The 15,734-nt window shown below is 41.2% G+C and overlaps 1 protein-coding gene across 1 annotated transcript in view; it reads left to right on the top strand.

The window, feature by feature from the left end:
• The window catches only part of LOC129133643 (zinc finger SWIM domain-containing protein 6-like), a 341,180-nt gene that overhangs the window by 224,345 nt on the left and 101,101 nt on the right, over positions 1 to 15,734 (top strand). Inside the window, exons 3-4 of the mRNA XM_054653272.1 lie at positions 11,539 to 11,687; positions 12,213 to 12,363. Of these exons, the coding sequence (XP_054509247.1) occupies positions 11,539 to 11,687; positions 12,213 to 12,363 (300 nt within the window). The remainder of the gene's footprint in view (positions 1 to 11,538; positions 11,688 to 12,212; positions 12,364 to 15,734) is intronic.

Genomic DNA, 15,734 nt, shown 5'->3' with positions numbered 1-15,734 from the left:
GTTAACCCTTACCAATCCTTGGAGGAATTAAGAGAATATTGCAAGGATCCAGGCAGAACAAACATCAGGTGGAAAGCCCCTGATGGAATTTACTGGATCTGTCGGAAGAAAGCATATAGTGAGTTACCCCCAAAGTGGAAAGGGTCGTGCATATCTAACTTGGGGGAAAGAAAACAGGAAAGTAAGGCCGCCGAAGTCCTAGCAAAATTCGAAAAACAAATCAAAGGTGATGGAAACATTTACAAATTATACCAAGGGGTCCCACAAGGAGAACAGGACACAGAAAGAGTCTGAAAAAGTTTCCCCCGTCTCCTTGTAGGAATCCCTAAGAGGCGAAGGGTAGATTTAGCTAAGATGTAGATAATAGATATAAGGGTTGTAGTGGGAGCATGAATTAATGTGTTTTTATAGAAAGGGAGGGATTGTAATATATGTTATAAAATAATTCATGCTTAAGAGGAGAATATATAAAATAAAAATTGTAAAATCCAATGAGCCTCTGACCATGAGCGGCCCAGAGACAGATGACTACATTGGAATTACGAAACTTCTGGTGGCAGCAGGAGAACCATGCCTCGTTTAACTAATAAAAGACATGGCGGTGCAGAGATGGGCTTCTTCTGGAGTCATCAGGGAACACCCAAGGGTGATCATCGCTTTGTAGATACCATCAATCAAGATAACCGAAGTCACCAAGGAACATACATCTGAATATGCAACTTCCCCTGACATGATCAGTGCCTGCCACTACTCAGGAAACAGCAATTGTCCAGCCCTGCACAGTGAAAGAAACCTTCATACATATGCGGGGTTACAAAAGAAATCGAGGTACCTCTGCCTCAGGCATAAAAAACTGCATAAAAAAGCCCTGCTGGGAACGGCATTCTTGAACAGAGGGAGGTCCGATGCGATAGAGGTCGGATCTATGTTCACCCAGTGCTGACCCTGGGCTCGATGCTGTCTCTTTGGCTGTGGTTTTTGAGGACTGTATTTTGGTCGCGAAAATAAAATCTTTTGCATTTATTAATTTGGATTTCTGGCTGATCATTTATAACACACTCTTCCACGTGGTGCAGTCCTTCAGGAACAGGCTGCTCCAGTGTAGGTCCCCCACAGGGTAACATCTCCTGCCACCAAACCTGCTCCAGCATGGGCTCCACTATCCACAGGGTCACAGGTCCTGCCAGGACCCTGCTCCAGCAGGGGCTTCCCACAGGATCACAGCCTCCTTTAGGCACATCCACCTCCTCCAGTATGGGGGTCCTCCATGGGCTGCAGGTGGATCTCTGCACCCCTGTGGACGTTCGTGGGCTGCAGGGACACAGCTGCCTCACCATGGTCTTTACTGTGGGCTGCAGGGGAATGTCAGCTCCGGCACCTGAACCACCTCCTCCCCCCTCCTACACTGACCCTGGTGTCTGCATAGTTTTTCTTCTCACATATTCTCATTCCTCTCTATGCTGGCCCAAATTGCTTCCGTGCTGTAATTTCTTTCCCTTTCTTAAATATGTTATCACTGAGGTGCTACTGCTTTCACTGATGGGCTCAGCCTTGGGCAGCAGTGGGTTTATCTTGGAGCTGACTGGAACTGGCTTTGATGGACATGGGGGTAGCTTCTGGCATAAGACACCCCTGTAGCTTCCCCACTACCAAAACCTGGTCATGCAAACCCAATACACCCATAGAAGATACTGTGGAAAAAATTAACATTAACTCAGTCAAAACCATCACACCAGTACTTTCTTTACATTTTCTCTTATTAGCACTGTCTGCTTCACAGTAGTTTCTGTTTTTCTTTAATGCTATGCACTACTAAACAGTCGTTATATTTTACCCAAGAGTTATGAAATTAAACAAAAGATTAAATTACTTATGTCTAAACTTTCAATCATTTGGGGAATCTAAGGCATAATATTTTGTAATAAGTAATTTGATCAGCTTTTTTTCTATATAACTACTATTTAGAATAATTCTGAAGACACTAAGTTTATAAAATCAGTTACTATTCTGTTGTGAAGTCAGAAGTACCTGTAGTATTGTGCTGAATTGCATTGTAGAGCTCAGACCCTCAGCTTGATGTCTTAAGCTTTTATAGTCTTTTTACCAAGTGGCATGAAAATAGCACTGGTTTAAGTATAGCAATGCTGGGTCACTGCAGAAGGTATAGTGCAAACTGACTGATTGTTGCCTTTTTCCCAACCTGGAAATGAAACTTGAGATAATTTTAGTAAGGAAGTAATATAAGAATAGATCTTTATTTGAAGGCCTTCAGGGGCAGTTATGGAAAGATGTCCACAAAAGCTGTCCTAGGATGATGTGATGATGCTTGTATCCCCAATTGTGTGTTCTGCTTATGCTGGATATTATATTCTGTGCCCTCAGGACTAGCTGAGAGCAAAGGCAGGGAGAAGAAGCACAGAGTTTTGTTATCAGGGACTGGACTCCTCCACAGTCTGCTGGAACACTGTTCATGTCTGGGCACAGACAGGGCAGAACACTGCGCTCCTTATGCTTTTTAGTTAGTTAGTTTAGCTAGCTGAGGCAGTCCGAGCTTTCCCTGGACTGTTTTTCTTTCCCTTTTTGGAACCATTCGAACCTGCTCCAGACTGGGACCCAAGGAAACACTGAGAGCTCACACTTTGCAGCCTGCCGGGGCCTACTCTGCAGCCTTTCCCAGCACCAGAGGGACTGATAACAGGGCAGCCACCCCCAGGAGAGACTTTCTGAATTTTTCATCTCTTCAAAGCAATGAATGAGCTTTGTCATCTGGTATTGTTCATTTTTTGTGCTGGGGAGTGCTTCTGCATTCCTGGTGTCCACTTCTCAGCAATGTATCTTTCTCCCAGGCTTTAACTTCCTCTCCCAAGTCTGAGAGCACCCAAAGCATGTCAAGTGCTAACTTTAATTGTTTTTCTAATACATGGACATCACCCGGAGCTTGCCTGTCAGCCACTATCTGTTTCACAGATTAAATCTCCCCTCTTGTAGATTAGGTTCCAACATTTTCCCCCAATACTGCATAGACTCCTTTTTAAAGAAATATAACTTGTTTGGTAAAAATACCAAGATTATTTAAAGATAAATCTCCTTTCAAGTGGGGGATAAATATGTGTGTTTTGTATATTGGTGCTTTTATATATATCCTTTTCACAGGTTTTTCCTCTGTTTTAGAGCAATGAAATATTTAAACTATTTGCAATGTGATACTGCAAACCTGGGTCTGTTCAACAACTGCACTGCTTGATCCCATGTGATTTGATTTCCCTTTTAATCTAGTTTTTTGCAACTGAAGATTTATCAGCATGTGTTACATGTAGCTGACTGAATTCAAAACCCTTTAAAACTAACATAGTAAAGATGGAAGCACTCACAGAAGGGCAAGTTTCTCATTACTTGGGTTTTGTACTGTCTTGGACTTGATTCCTGACTTCTGAGAAAGTCTTATGGTTCCTGTGGAAGGTAGAAGAGTTCTTTCACATCTTCAGACACAATTTATTATTAATCAAAAAAAAAAAAAAGGACAATAGTGCAATGTTCACAGCTGTAGGCTCTGATGTTGAAGACAGTTTAGAAAGTTGATGAGCTGAAAGACTTTTGTTTTACTTTCTCAGCAACTAGTAGACAAGACATCCCTCTGACCCTCTCAGTCTTCCAGTTGTATTTTCATTGAATAAAGATTCGAGCATTCTCTGCAACCACTTAAGATTCACTTAGATGGCAGAGATGCAATTGTGAATCAAAGGTTTAAATCAATAGAATCAATGTTTCTATGCATCTAAAGAGTTGTAGCTATCTTTGCTTTTCATGTTCTCAGGACTTCACTGAAAGCAAATTTTTACAAATCTGACCATGTAATTTTCCTTCCCTGCCAGTATCCTTCTTTTAGTATTGGCTACAGAGGTAACACGATCTGGGATTTAGAAGTGATAGTGTGATGCAATTCAATTTCTAACATCTTCTCAAAACCTAACAGAGATAGAGATTACACAGTTGTGACAAGCCCAAAATCAAAATGTCAAGTTAACTGTAATGTTAGGGTTGCAGTTTGGAGACAGGCACACGACTGAACACACCAAGACCATGTGACAACACACAAGATTTATTGATGGTTACCCTCTTTTATAGGGGTTTCAAAATTCCTGGGCTTCAGCAACTGATTAGTCAAGGTTTCAACACCACCCAGCTCCCCGACCAATGATACATCTGCATTCAGGATTGAATGGGATTGGCTGGGGTCCTCTGTTTGAGTTTGAATCCAACCTATCATTGCCTCACCCAGGGACTTGTTTACTTCTAGGCTATAACGAACTAGGCTAGCCAAATTTGGTTTCTTATTATGGCCAAATTTGTACAGCCTCAGACCAGCTGTGGCTCTGACAATTTCCCCTTTCTGTTTTAAAAAATGCAAAGTGTTCTTTGTCTTCCTCTGCAGGTGTCTTGCAGACAGGATGACAAAGCATGACACAGATAATAAGCTTAATTTGAATAAGACTTTCCACCCAACTCAACAAGCCTAGTTTTCTCCAGCCAGTGATGTATCCCATGTATCATTAGAGTTGTAACATTCACATTCAGGAGCTGTCAAACAAGATCACAAGTTTTCAGGATGGCATACCGCAGGGTCATTACCCAGAAGTTACAAATTACAATTTAACACTACAAACAAGAAACAATTCAACTCAAACCCATCTCAATTACAGACATCCTTCTGCTATTGATGTCTCCAAATGTTTGAGTCTTGGGGTTCAAGTAGGGTGATGGGTAGATTTGTCTTACTGTTGTTGATAATCTTTTTCCTCCGACAAGCTGTCAGCTTGCTAGGTCATGTTGTGATTTGATTGAAAAACATGAGAACATTTAAGACTTTTGAGGGGGATATACACCCACCTCACTTCCCCTTTCTTTGTTTTAACAACTTAACAGGAACATAATTCAATCTCAACAAAACATGCACTTTTGAACTATATCAACAAGGTGAAACTTACAACTGCCTATGTACATTGCTATCACCCAGGGTCTGCCAAGGAACCATCTTTTCACAATGAGGACTTGGAGAGCCTTTTCTGGATAAGGATCCCCTGTCTACCTAAGAGCAAAGTGGTCCAGCTTCTGCAAAGCCGAATCAGCTAGTCAAAGTGACTTGCTTTCATTTTTAGCACAGGAACACCTGGGTTTGATGGCATGCTTTTTCTGCCAGTCAAGGCCACAGCTTGGCCAGAGCTAAGACCCAGACTGGGGGGGCTTCCCTATCATATCCTTAAAATAAATCTTTCAGTAATGACTCATAGAACAGCCAGCTTTTTTATCTATCCTTAGCTAAATAACCAGTGATATAAATAACTTGTAAATAACTATAACTATGTACATATATATACAACTCCTTTGAAAGTACCATCTACCTTTTTGTCACAAAGAAACCAATTCAAAACTATCAAAGGAAACATCTCTGTCTCAGTTAGGTTTTACAGATCATATCCTGGTACATGACTGAAAGTAACACATCCTTGTGTTCTAAGGGTCTCGTAGATGGTTTAAGGTGCATATTTGGAGCGTTCAGATTTCCCTTGTGAAAGCTTTTCTACTTGGTCGTGATCTTAGCTTTTTATTTAATGGGTAGATACAATGTTAACAACATTATTTAGCTGTATTTGTAGAATCCCTTTGTATAGTCATAATACCAAAAACATAGTACAAAATCGGTTGGGTTGTTTGTCTCTATAAATACAGATAGTTTGCAGCATTACTAAAATAATAACATTCCTCTGTATAAATTAAATAATATTTTGAAGAAATTAGTATCTTAAGGTTATGTACAAAATAAACTAGCAAGCATTATTGAAATGGAAATGAAATGTAAAATGTTACTGCTAATCCTGTTGTCTGAAGTACCCTTGAAGTAAATTTGACAAGACTCTTAGAACGCATTTGCAGGTTTACAAGTTATTGATGTTTGTTTTGCATTAGGCCATTCTGGGGGCTCCCTGGATGGGAGAAACCCTCCTGTAGCAGTTCTGTGCCAGGAAAAAGGAGATGCACAGGACTTTTTCTGTTGTGGTGTGATGTCATGGTTTGCCTCAGATACCCCAGGTTCCTCCCTGATAATTCCCTGCCAGGTGTGTCAATCATCCCTCCTTTCCACACCCTGACCCCTGCTGAGCGCTGTCTGTCAATCCTGGCATTCCAGAAGGGCATTGAGTGATTGGCAGAATTCAAAAGATGCCCTCCACCCCTGGAGGGACATTGGGCCATCCAGATGTCCTCTGTCCCTTGAGACTTCCCCCCCCCCCCCCCCCCCCCCCCCATACCTGGTTGGTGGTCCCCTGTGTTCCTTCTCTCCCCCTCTCCCCCAGGTAAAAGGGTGAGCAAACCATGTGGTTCAGGGAGTTCTGTTGGAGCTGTTGCTGGATTCAGAGGCCTGTGGGCCAGAAATAAAGCTCTGAATTGAAACCCTCCATCAGAACCGACTCCTTTCCTTCACCTCACCTTAAAGCTTCGCTGCCGGAGGGAAACCCAAGGAGCAGAACCTGTTACAGGGAAAGCTCCATCCTGCAGCCACTGGAGCTCCTGCATGCCTGGACTTGCCTCCAAGCACCCAGCTGCAGCATCCAGCTAGCCAAAGGTGTTTCTGAGGTGAAAACACCACAGTTGCCGCTATTTGGTCAAGCAGCAAGGGCCAGACAAGCTCAGACATGTCCCATTCTGGCTATATTGGTAATTATTCCAATATTTTTCAGTCTTCAGCTTTTTTTTAATTGTTATATTATCCAAAGTTTTGAACGCTGTCCACACCAGGCTCAGCGCACTGGAAAAGTACCACAAAATGGCCCCTGAAATGTACAGCTTCAAGGTCTTTTAAAGTTGCTTCATCCAATTAACTCTTAAAATGTACATTATTTCTATTTATCTACTGATAACTCATCCCTTGACTGTCCATGTAACCTCTGCACTCTGCTTTCCTTGACCAATTACACTGTGCCACCAACACTGCAGAAAATGGAGTAGATGATGAAGAAGAAGACAGGGACTACACCCAAATTCTTCCATCTTGCTTCCTATCTACATCATACTAAAAATCTCAAAACCTAAATTTCTCACCCAAGTGACATACTATACTACTCTCTATAATCTATTTCACACTTTGGTAGATTCTAGTCTATCTCAAAGTCTTGGAAGTCCTCTCCAGGGGCAAAGGTTAAAGGCAGTGTTTCTCTGGGGTTCAGAACCCCCCAGAGCAGACAGAGAAATATTCCCTGTGCCCTGGGTTCCCACAACAAGTCAAGTTTTAGAAAAATCAAATAATGTTGAAGAAAATTATATAAAGCAATGAAAAGCATATATGCCTTTTCCTTATGACCTTGGGATTTTACTCTTTAAAATTGTTAAGTTTCCATATTAGTCTATTTACCTTCAATTAATATGTTATCTTTCAGGAAAGGTATAAAGACATGACCTCAAGGCTGCAGGACAAACCATTTTTGTTAATTAGAAGTTTCTGTTATTACTTTTTCATACATAGTTTTTAACTTCTCTGTAATCTCAAATGACCTCAGTTCTGTGATTATTGCATCTGTATACTTAGTTGCAAAAACTTAACATTAAAAGCCATGGTTTTATTTTGTTTCAAAAATAAGAAAACATGCAAATTAGTATTTTAGTGATAGCAGTGACAGACCTGCTATATTCAGAAACCTGCTATTGACTTCAACAGGAGTTGGCATGAGTGAAATATGAAAGGTAGTTGTTAGTGATTTTCAGCATGAAAATGATTTTTTAGACATTGTAAACAGAAATGACAGGTGGAAATCTAGGCTTGGGACATTACAATTATATTAAGACTAATTCTCTAAATGGTTTTAAGAGATATCAAGTCCTGTGTCAGAAATTGCTTTAGGATGAGAGGGTTAGGTTTTTCATTCCAGTGGTAATCTCTTACATCAGGGAAATTGTAAGGTGGAAGCTGTTTTTCCAGAAAAGAGTACCTTGAAAAAAACATCAGTTAATTTCTGCTTGAAAGGATAGCTTATGAATTAGAATCATTACAGGACCATCTATCACAAAAAACAATCAAAGCAATGCAGGGGGTCACAAGGTGATATGGTAAAAAGGGGAATCTTAATAGTGAGGGTCTGGGATAGCGGTAACACAGGCACAACAACAGTACTGACTCCTTAAACCATGCAGCAATTGCCATTTGAATAGTAAAAACCAGAAAAGTTCCATGGACTAGCTGTAGATTCAACAGGCTGAGCACATAGCTGCTTGTGGTATTTTCGGGGTTCCCCAGATGGAGGAGGAATGAAGGAATAGGACTCCATGTTCTTAGAAAGCTAATTTATTATTTTATGATATGATATATGATATGATATTAAAGAATGCTATACTAAAGCTATACTAAAGAATAGAGAGAGGATACTTACAGAAGGCTTAACAAGATAATAATTAAAAACCCGTGACTCTCTCCTCAGAGTCCGACATAGCCTGACCGTGATTGGTCATTAAGTCAAAACAATTCACATGTTGGATAAACAATCTCCAAACCACATTCCAAAGCAGCAAAACACAGGAGAAGCAAATGAGATAATATTGTTTTCCTTTTTCTCTGAGGTTTCTCAGCTTCCCAGGAGAAGAAATCCTGGTGAAGGGATTTTTCAGAAAGGCTATGCAAATGCTGCAGTCTCCCCAAGGAAGGGGTTACCCATCCAGACAGGTCCTTTCTCCAGCACAGTATCAGCTCACAAGGGTTTGCAGCAGACAGGAACTCTGGCTGTTGTAGGAGCAGTGGAAACGGCACAGGTTGGGGGAGGCGCTGGGGCAGCTCGCACCTTATCAGGAAAAGCCTGCCATGTAGGGGGGGGCAGGGACTTGGCACTGCCTCTGCCAGCACTGCTTCTGCTGGTGCACCCAGGCTCTCTGGGTCTCTTCTTCACTGCCCACATGCAGAGGGTTGCAGGCGTTTTGCCAGACCTGCTGTGAAGGTGGCTTGCCGCTGGCCGCTGTCTTGAGGCTGTGCCATGTGGTTGGTGGCGCGCGCTTGCTGCCACCACTACAGCACCATACCTCCACAGCTGTCCACATGTGCCCCCTCCCACCACCTCTGTCACTGCTGCTTCATTCTTGCAGAGGGCAGGCTGAGAGGGAGCACCCTGCTAGTAAGAGCCCCCGCGGCCCCAGCCACTCACCACGACATGGCTCTAGCTGATACTGCATTGCACAGAGCAGCACAAGTTCATTTGTGATACTGCCAGGGTCCCCTCTAGGGTTAAATGGATCTGGGGACCAGGGGCCATCTTCTGGCTCTCCTCCCACAGCTCTGGCAAACTTACAGTCGTCTGTGTGTGGCCCAGTCTCCCAACCTCTCGGGTGCTGAGTGCAGCACTAGCTGCCTTGGTGTTTCCCAGGCTTCTCGAGTTCCTAATGTGGATGCGGCAATATACAGTGTTCTGCAGCCCCAGGTACCAGCGAGTCTATGCATGGCATGGGCATGCACGGTGCCGGGAGGACTCCAGCAGTGGGGCGGCCAGCTTCTGTCCCAGCTTCTGGAGCTGCAATGCTTCTGGGTTCTGGTGGGCACACGGGAGGGAGTCCCAGGGACAACGGCAGAGCCGATTCCAGCCGCTGCCCACACGTGCCTGGCATGGCATCCCCTCCCCTGCGGGGTGCCTCCCGTGCTCCGCCATTTTGGGATGTTTTGGAGGGCTGTGCCCGTGGCATCTCCACTGCCATCCCCATGTCCTGTTCAGCTTCCAACCGCCCCAGCAAGTCCAAAGAAAACCTCCATGGCTTTATAACATTTATAGCATCCATAGTAGCTTCTAAAGCCTGTTCTACAAGCCTCCAGCATTTTATAATGCCCATAGCGGCTTCCAGAGCCTGTTGCTCATGCTTTACTCCCTGTTGAAGTAAAAAGAGAGTCCATACCTTCATAACTAGGTGTTCCACTGAGATCCATCCTCCCATATTTTCAGCGGTGTTTTTCTTCTATTTAAAGGGGTATATACAAAGGTAGTCCTGACTTTTTGGCTGCTCTCCATGCCACAAATGGTTCTTCTCATTGTATTGTTGGCAGCTTTTTTGCAACAAGTAGGCTCCACTTGCACTATTTGGCAGCTTTTTCGCTGCAGATGGGTTCTACTCACCCACCCTCTGTCTCCCCCACTCTACACGTGGATGGCTGTATCAATCACGTTGGGATCACCACTTGTTACATTAGGGTCGCAGTTTGGAGATAGGCACACGACTGAACACACCAAGATCATGCAACAACAGCCAAGATTTATTGATGGTTACCCTCTTTTATAGGGGTTTCAAAATTCCTGGGCTTCAGCAACTGATTAGTCAAGGTTTCAACACCACCCAGCTCCCCGACCAATGATACATCTGCATTCAGGATTGAATGGGATTGGCTGGGGTCCTCTGTTTGAGTTTGAATCCAACTTATCATTGCCTCACCCAGGGACTTGTTTACCTCTAGGCTATAACAAACTAGGCTAGCCAAATTTGGTTTCTTATTATGGCCAAATTTGTACAGCCTCAGACCAGCTGTGGCTGTGACAGTTAACTTCAGTCTTGGGCATGATTAAAATGCCTTACATCTGAGTATGGTGATGCACTACCATTTTTTCCACTGACAGTCTAGATAAGTGCTTTTCAATTTTTTTCAGTTAGAATACCTCTTAAAAATATTCAGTGAAGGTGCAGGTTTCTTCAGAAATATGTAGATTGTTAGATACTGCAAGAACTTGTGTTTTTTTTGTCAGACTTTAAAAAAAGCCATAAGGGGAAAATCACTGATCTCAGCTACAAAATTTTAGTTAGAGCAACCCGTGGCCAAAGCACTTCCTGATGTAAATCCAGTCACTTCACTTGGCACTAAGCTAATTCAGGCAAGAGTTGCTTTGAATTGACTGCGTGCTGATGACATTGCCTATTGTAAAAATGCTCCTTCAGAAGCACCACAATCTTACACAGCTGTAACTTATTTATGTTAATGCCTTTAGTGCTTAAAGACTTTGGATTTGCTTGGGAATTATTTTTTATTCTTTATTCTTTGTTTAGCTTTGCAGAGCCATCACAGCTCAAAGGCACTGAAGTGATGATTTTCCTCATGTTCATCAATAGCAGTGCTCATTAGTAGTAACTTAAACCTGACCAAGATTGCTGAAGGTACAGAAGTCACACAGGTGTTCTGGGGAGAGTGGTTTTAACACCGCAGTTGTTGAAATTATTATGTTAAGTGTAATTTTGTTTGTAAAAGCATTCTAGAATAACTGTTGAGGCAGGAGGAAGAAACTCATCTTGATTTTAACATTTTATTATAAAATATTGTTTGTTTAAATACCTTTTCATAGACTGTCATTTCTAAGTGCTTAAGACTGCTTAGGAGAAATTTAGGTCTATTTTAAAGAACCTTTTAAGTCAAGACATCCAAAATGGGACAATACACAAGTCCAAAATCCTTTGCAGTACTCATTTGCCCTGGACCCACAAACCTCTTTTCTTTATGTAGAACATAATGATTTATCTTCTTGCTGTTTGCAGGTGCTCCTGACCCAACAGCAGGTGCTAGCATAGATGATGAAAACTGCTGGCATTTGGATGAGGAACAGGTCCAAGAACAGGTTAAACTCTTCCTCTCCCAGGGTGGATATCATGGATCAGGGAAGCAACTCAATTTGCTTTTTGCAAAGGTATGTTGAGTACTCAGACTTCCCTCTTTTTTCTCCCCCCGCTCCCCCATCCAGTCTGTACTTGTTCAGATCTTACTCGAAGTCCTGTTGTTCTAAAACAAGACAAAGCCCTGGGAACATGATAGCAAGTTAATAATGCAATGGGTAGCAATCTGGTGTGTCTTGATATTAGTTTAAGGATATGAAGTAGCATTTCAACTGTCTACAGCTTTGCTGTTCTCTTCCTTCCTACCCTTAAAATGTTGGAGAGACCTGTAGAAATTATGGTCTTGCAGTAGCTTGCATAATACACCTGTGGATTACTTGTGGAAGAAATGTATTTGCAGAATTGCAATGGGATACTGAAACTAAAAATTGTTAAAATTGGGAAGGCAGTTTTTTTTTCTACTTAAAAATTTCACATCAAATATATAAATTATATGTCTTATTTAACAGAGTTGGAATATTTAGCACTTCAGCATATCGTCTGTACTGTGGTTTGTTTTGGGTTTTTTTCAAGTTTATATTAAAAGACTCATTTCCTAGGTGCGGGAGATGCTGAAGATGAGAGATTCAAATGGAGCTCGCATGTTGACATTGATAACAGAACAGTTCATGGCTGACCCTCGTCTGTCGCTTTGGACACAACAAGGAACTGCAATGACTGACAAGTATAGGCAACTCTGGGATGAACTGGGTAAACGCATAGACTTCAAAATCATTTAGGTGTTCATGTGTATAATGAAGAAACAATTACATATTTGGGGTGTAAACTTACTGTGGTACTAGGTAAAGCAAGTTAGAATTTTCTTCAGGTTTGCTTGTTCAGTTAAGGTTGGATGAAATTGAATTTCTGATCTACTATATGATACAATTACAATTGGAGGAGAGAAAGCATACTACGAAACAAGTATGATTGTAACAGGTTGTAAGTACCTGAGGAACTATAAAAAGAATAAAACAAAAAGTGGAAATGTAGCTACACAACTGAGGGTAAGTATAAAAGCCACTAGAGATAAACTGAAAAGCTTAAGGAAGAAATCGATTAAAAACTAGAGAGAAATAGAAGGCAAAAAGAAAAGATTCATAAAGAGTATGAGAAGATAGCAACAAAGGAAAGCAGAAGTCCCTTACTGAGTAGGAAAGGAGATCAAGTAACAGAGGGCTATAACAACTAACACTGCTTTACAGGAAAGGTCAGTTGTGACCAGATATAACATGTACTATGGAGAGAAGAACACATGCTGGAATGGGGAAGGAATTATTTAAACTGTTAAAGTCTAAAGACACTTGCTTTAAAGTGTTCAAGAAACTCACTGAGAGAGTTTTGAACTGCTGCTTCAGAAGTTCTCAAAATCTATAGGAATTCGTGATAGAAAGGGATGTTAAAAACAACTTGAAGGTAAATGTCACCAAGATTTTAAAGGTGGGTAGGTGAGTAGAAAGGATAATATTAAGTAACCTTTCAGCATTGTTTTCTTAGATTTAAGGTACTGGAACAAACCACTAACCAGTTGGTATGTAAGCATATAGAAGATAAAAGTGATTATTTTCAATACAGTAGTAAATCTGTTTCCCTAAAAGATAAATCACTGAGTGTATGAGTGAAGGAATTAATGTGTATATCTTAGCTGTAGTAAAGTTTTGGATGCTGTCTTGGAGGCTTTCTCAAAACAAATTGAAAAGATGCAGCTTAAATGAAATTGCCTTGTGATTCATGGATCTTGGAGTAGTTACCTGTGCTGTCATTCAATCTGGAAAGACACTTCAAGTCTAGACATATGGGAATCTGTCTTGAGATGTGTTCTGGTCAATATTGCTTTTCCTGACTTATGTGGCATGAAATATTAAAATAAATATATATACATATAAAAGCAAATCAACAAAACCAAACAAAAAGCCCAAAACAAAGAAATAAAACCCCACCAAAAAAATCCCCAAAGAACTCAAAACTTACTAAAGACACCCCTTGGGACAATATGTAAACACTGTGGAGAACAAAGCCAAATCCATAATGCTCTTGGTACATTTTAAAGGTCCAAAATCAAGCTAAATGTTGCAGTAAGGGTATAAAAATTTATCAGAAAATAAAGCCCTTTTTGTTCCAGCTGGTCCTCAGAGGGACTGGGTGCAGTTGGGCTTAGTTTCTGGTTAGAACCACTACAGTTCCTTGTAGATTTAATTCCTTTAGTCCCCCATGAGTTGCAATAGCCAATGTTTATATTTGTCCAGCTCAATTATATAACATCATTCAATTCTGGAATGCTATCAACTGGGGTGTGAAAATTCACTCCAGTACCCATTCCACCACAGTTCCAGCTATCCGGTGTTGCCATTGGTTTTCTGATTCCCTTTTAATTTGTCCCCACAGAGCCAGTGAAAGAGGTTGCTTCATCTAAAGGGGGCAAAGTGTTAGTAGTCCCAGCATGTGTTGCCATTGCCAGCCCTCTATTAGTAAGTCAGTAGACTGTGTTCCATCACTGCTAACCCACATGGTGTGCCCCATAGAGGTTATACTTAGTTCTGAACAAATTATGTCAGACTCAGTATCATTGTTAGTCAAATGAGATCAAGTGTCTTTGAGTGGGGTGATATAGTTTTGACAAGTACAACCTAATCTGAAAGCTCAAACGAATGGGCCCAATCTCTGAACTTCAGTTTTATTGGAGTTGCAATTAAAAACTCCAGTACAATTCCAATTATGATATTTTTGGGCTGTTTGAGCAAGAAACATTTAAATTTGTGTCCAGAACATCAACCTGTACGGGGTCATCTGGTAATCCAATTGTTCTTTCCCAATCAATGCACCAGTTGGTAGTTGCATATAATGGCAGTCACCGCATTGTGGCCCTCCCCACCCCCATGGAATATGCATTCCCCATGGTGTATCAGCACATGTATCCTCAGGAAGACAATAAATTTTCTCAACTGAGTCACTATTAGTCTCAAATTTCAATGATGATGTTACAGTTTCATATAGTTGTATTATTGTTGGTCCACTTTAAAACATATTTTCCTTCCTCAGTTTGCCAAGTCAGATTTGTGTGATTTTTCCAAATAACCTCCCAAGTTTTAATCAAACCCATAGTGAAATTCCCCAAGTTACTGGTGAGTTGGCAGATGGAGGAAAAGGTAAACGTGATGATTTGACTAACATTATGTGTATGTCCAAAAACTTGGATTAACTGCAATGTAAGATTTCAAGCAATCCCTGACCTTCTGTCTAGTGACAGTAAGAATAATAATGAGTGTTTTACCTGCATTATTATTCTAATTTCATTTTCCAAATTATCACCAAAACCACCACCAGTCCTTGCAGGCACTAGCTCTGTATATGACTACTTCAGTCTACATGCTGTTCATTCTGTTAAGAAAAAAAGTGGACAGATACTCTATCTTCTTGTTAACTGGCAAGGTTAGATCATATTGAAGGTATAATCCATCCATTATCACTCACACTAGAAGGCTTTCAAGCCTTAACAAGATCTGAGTATCTCAGTTCAGTATTATTGAAAGAATGGAAGCTAAACTCCAGTGGTCTTTCTGGCCTTTGTGGTCCCTTTTGCCAAAGGTTACAATAAGAGCCATGCTCACTGAACCCCCATTCTACATGGATTGGATCAGCCAGGTGTATAAGGCCAAGCTATTGGAACAGTCTCAGCCCCTCTTATTAACAATTCTACTACATTTGTGTGCTGTTCCGTCCGTTCCCACGATTTTCCTTTTCTGAGCAGATTGTATAAGGGATGGGCAATAATAGAAAATCTAGGAATATGTTTACACCAGTAGCCTAAAGTTCCCAGAACTTCTTTACAAAAGATGAATTCTGGCTGTGCTCCATTTTTTCAGGGTGCCCATAGGAACAGAAGTGGCTCCTTTAATCCACCAGACTCCTAAGAATTTAACTTCTTGTGCTGGCCCTTGGCATTTGGATTCCAGAACTTCCAATCCCAATTCAATTAGTGTTTCATGAATGTTTTTCATTGTGTCTTTTACACTTTCTTGATAATCTCCCCCTATTAGGTTGTCATCAATATATTGATATCATGTAATGTCAGGTAGAATAGG

Source organism: Agelaius phoeniceus, chromosome W, assembly GCF_051311805.1.
Source record: "Agelaius phoeniceus isolate bAgePho1 chromosome W, bAgePho1.hap1, whole genome shotgun sequence".
Lineage (NCBI taxonomy): Eukaryota > Metazoa > Chordata > Aves > Passeriformes > Icteridae > Agelaius > Agelaius phoeniceus.
This window is presented reverse-complemented; position numbering and strand designations above follow the sequence as displayed.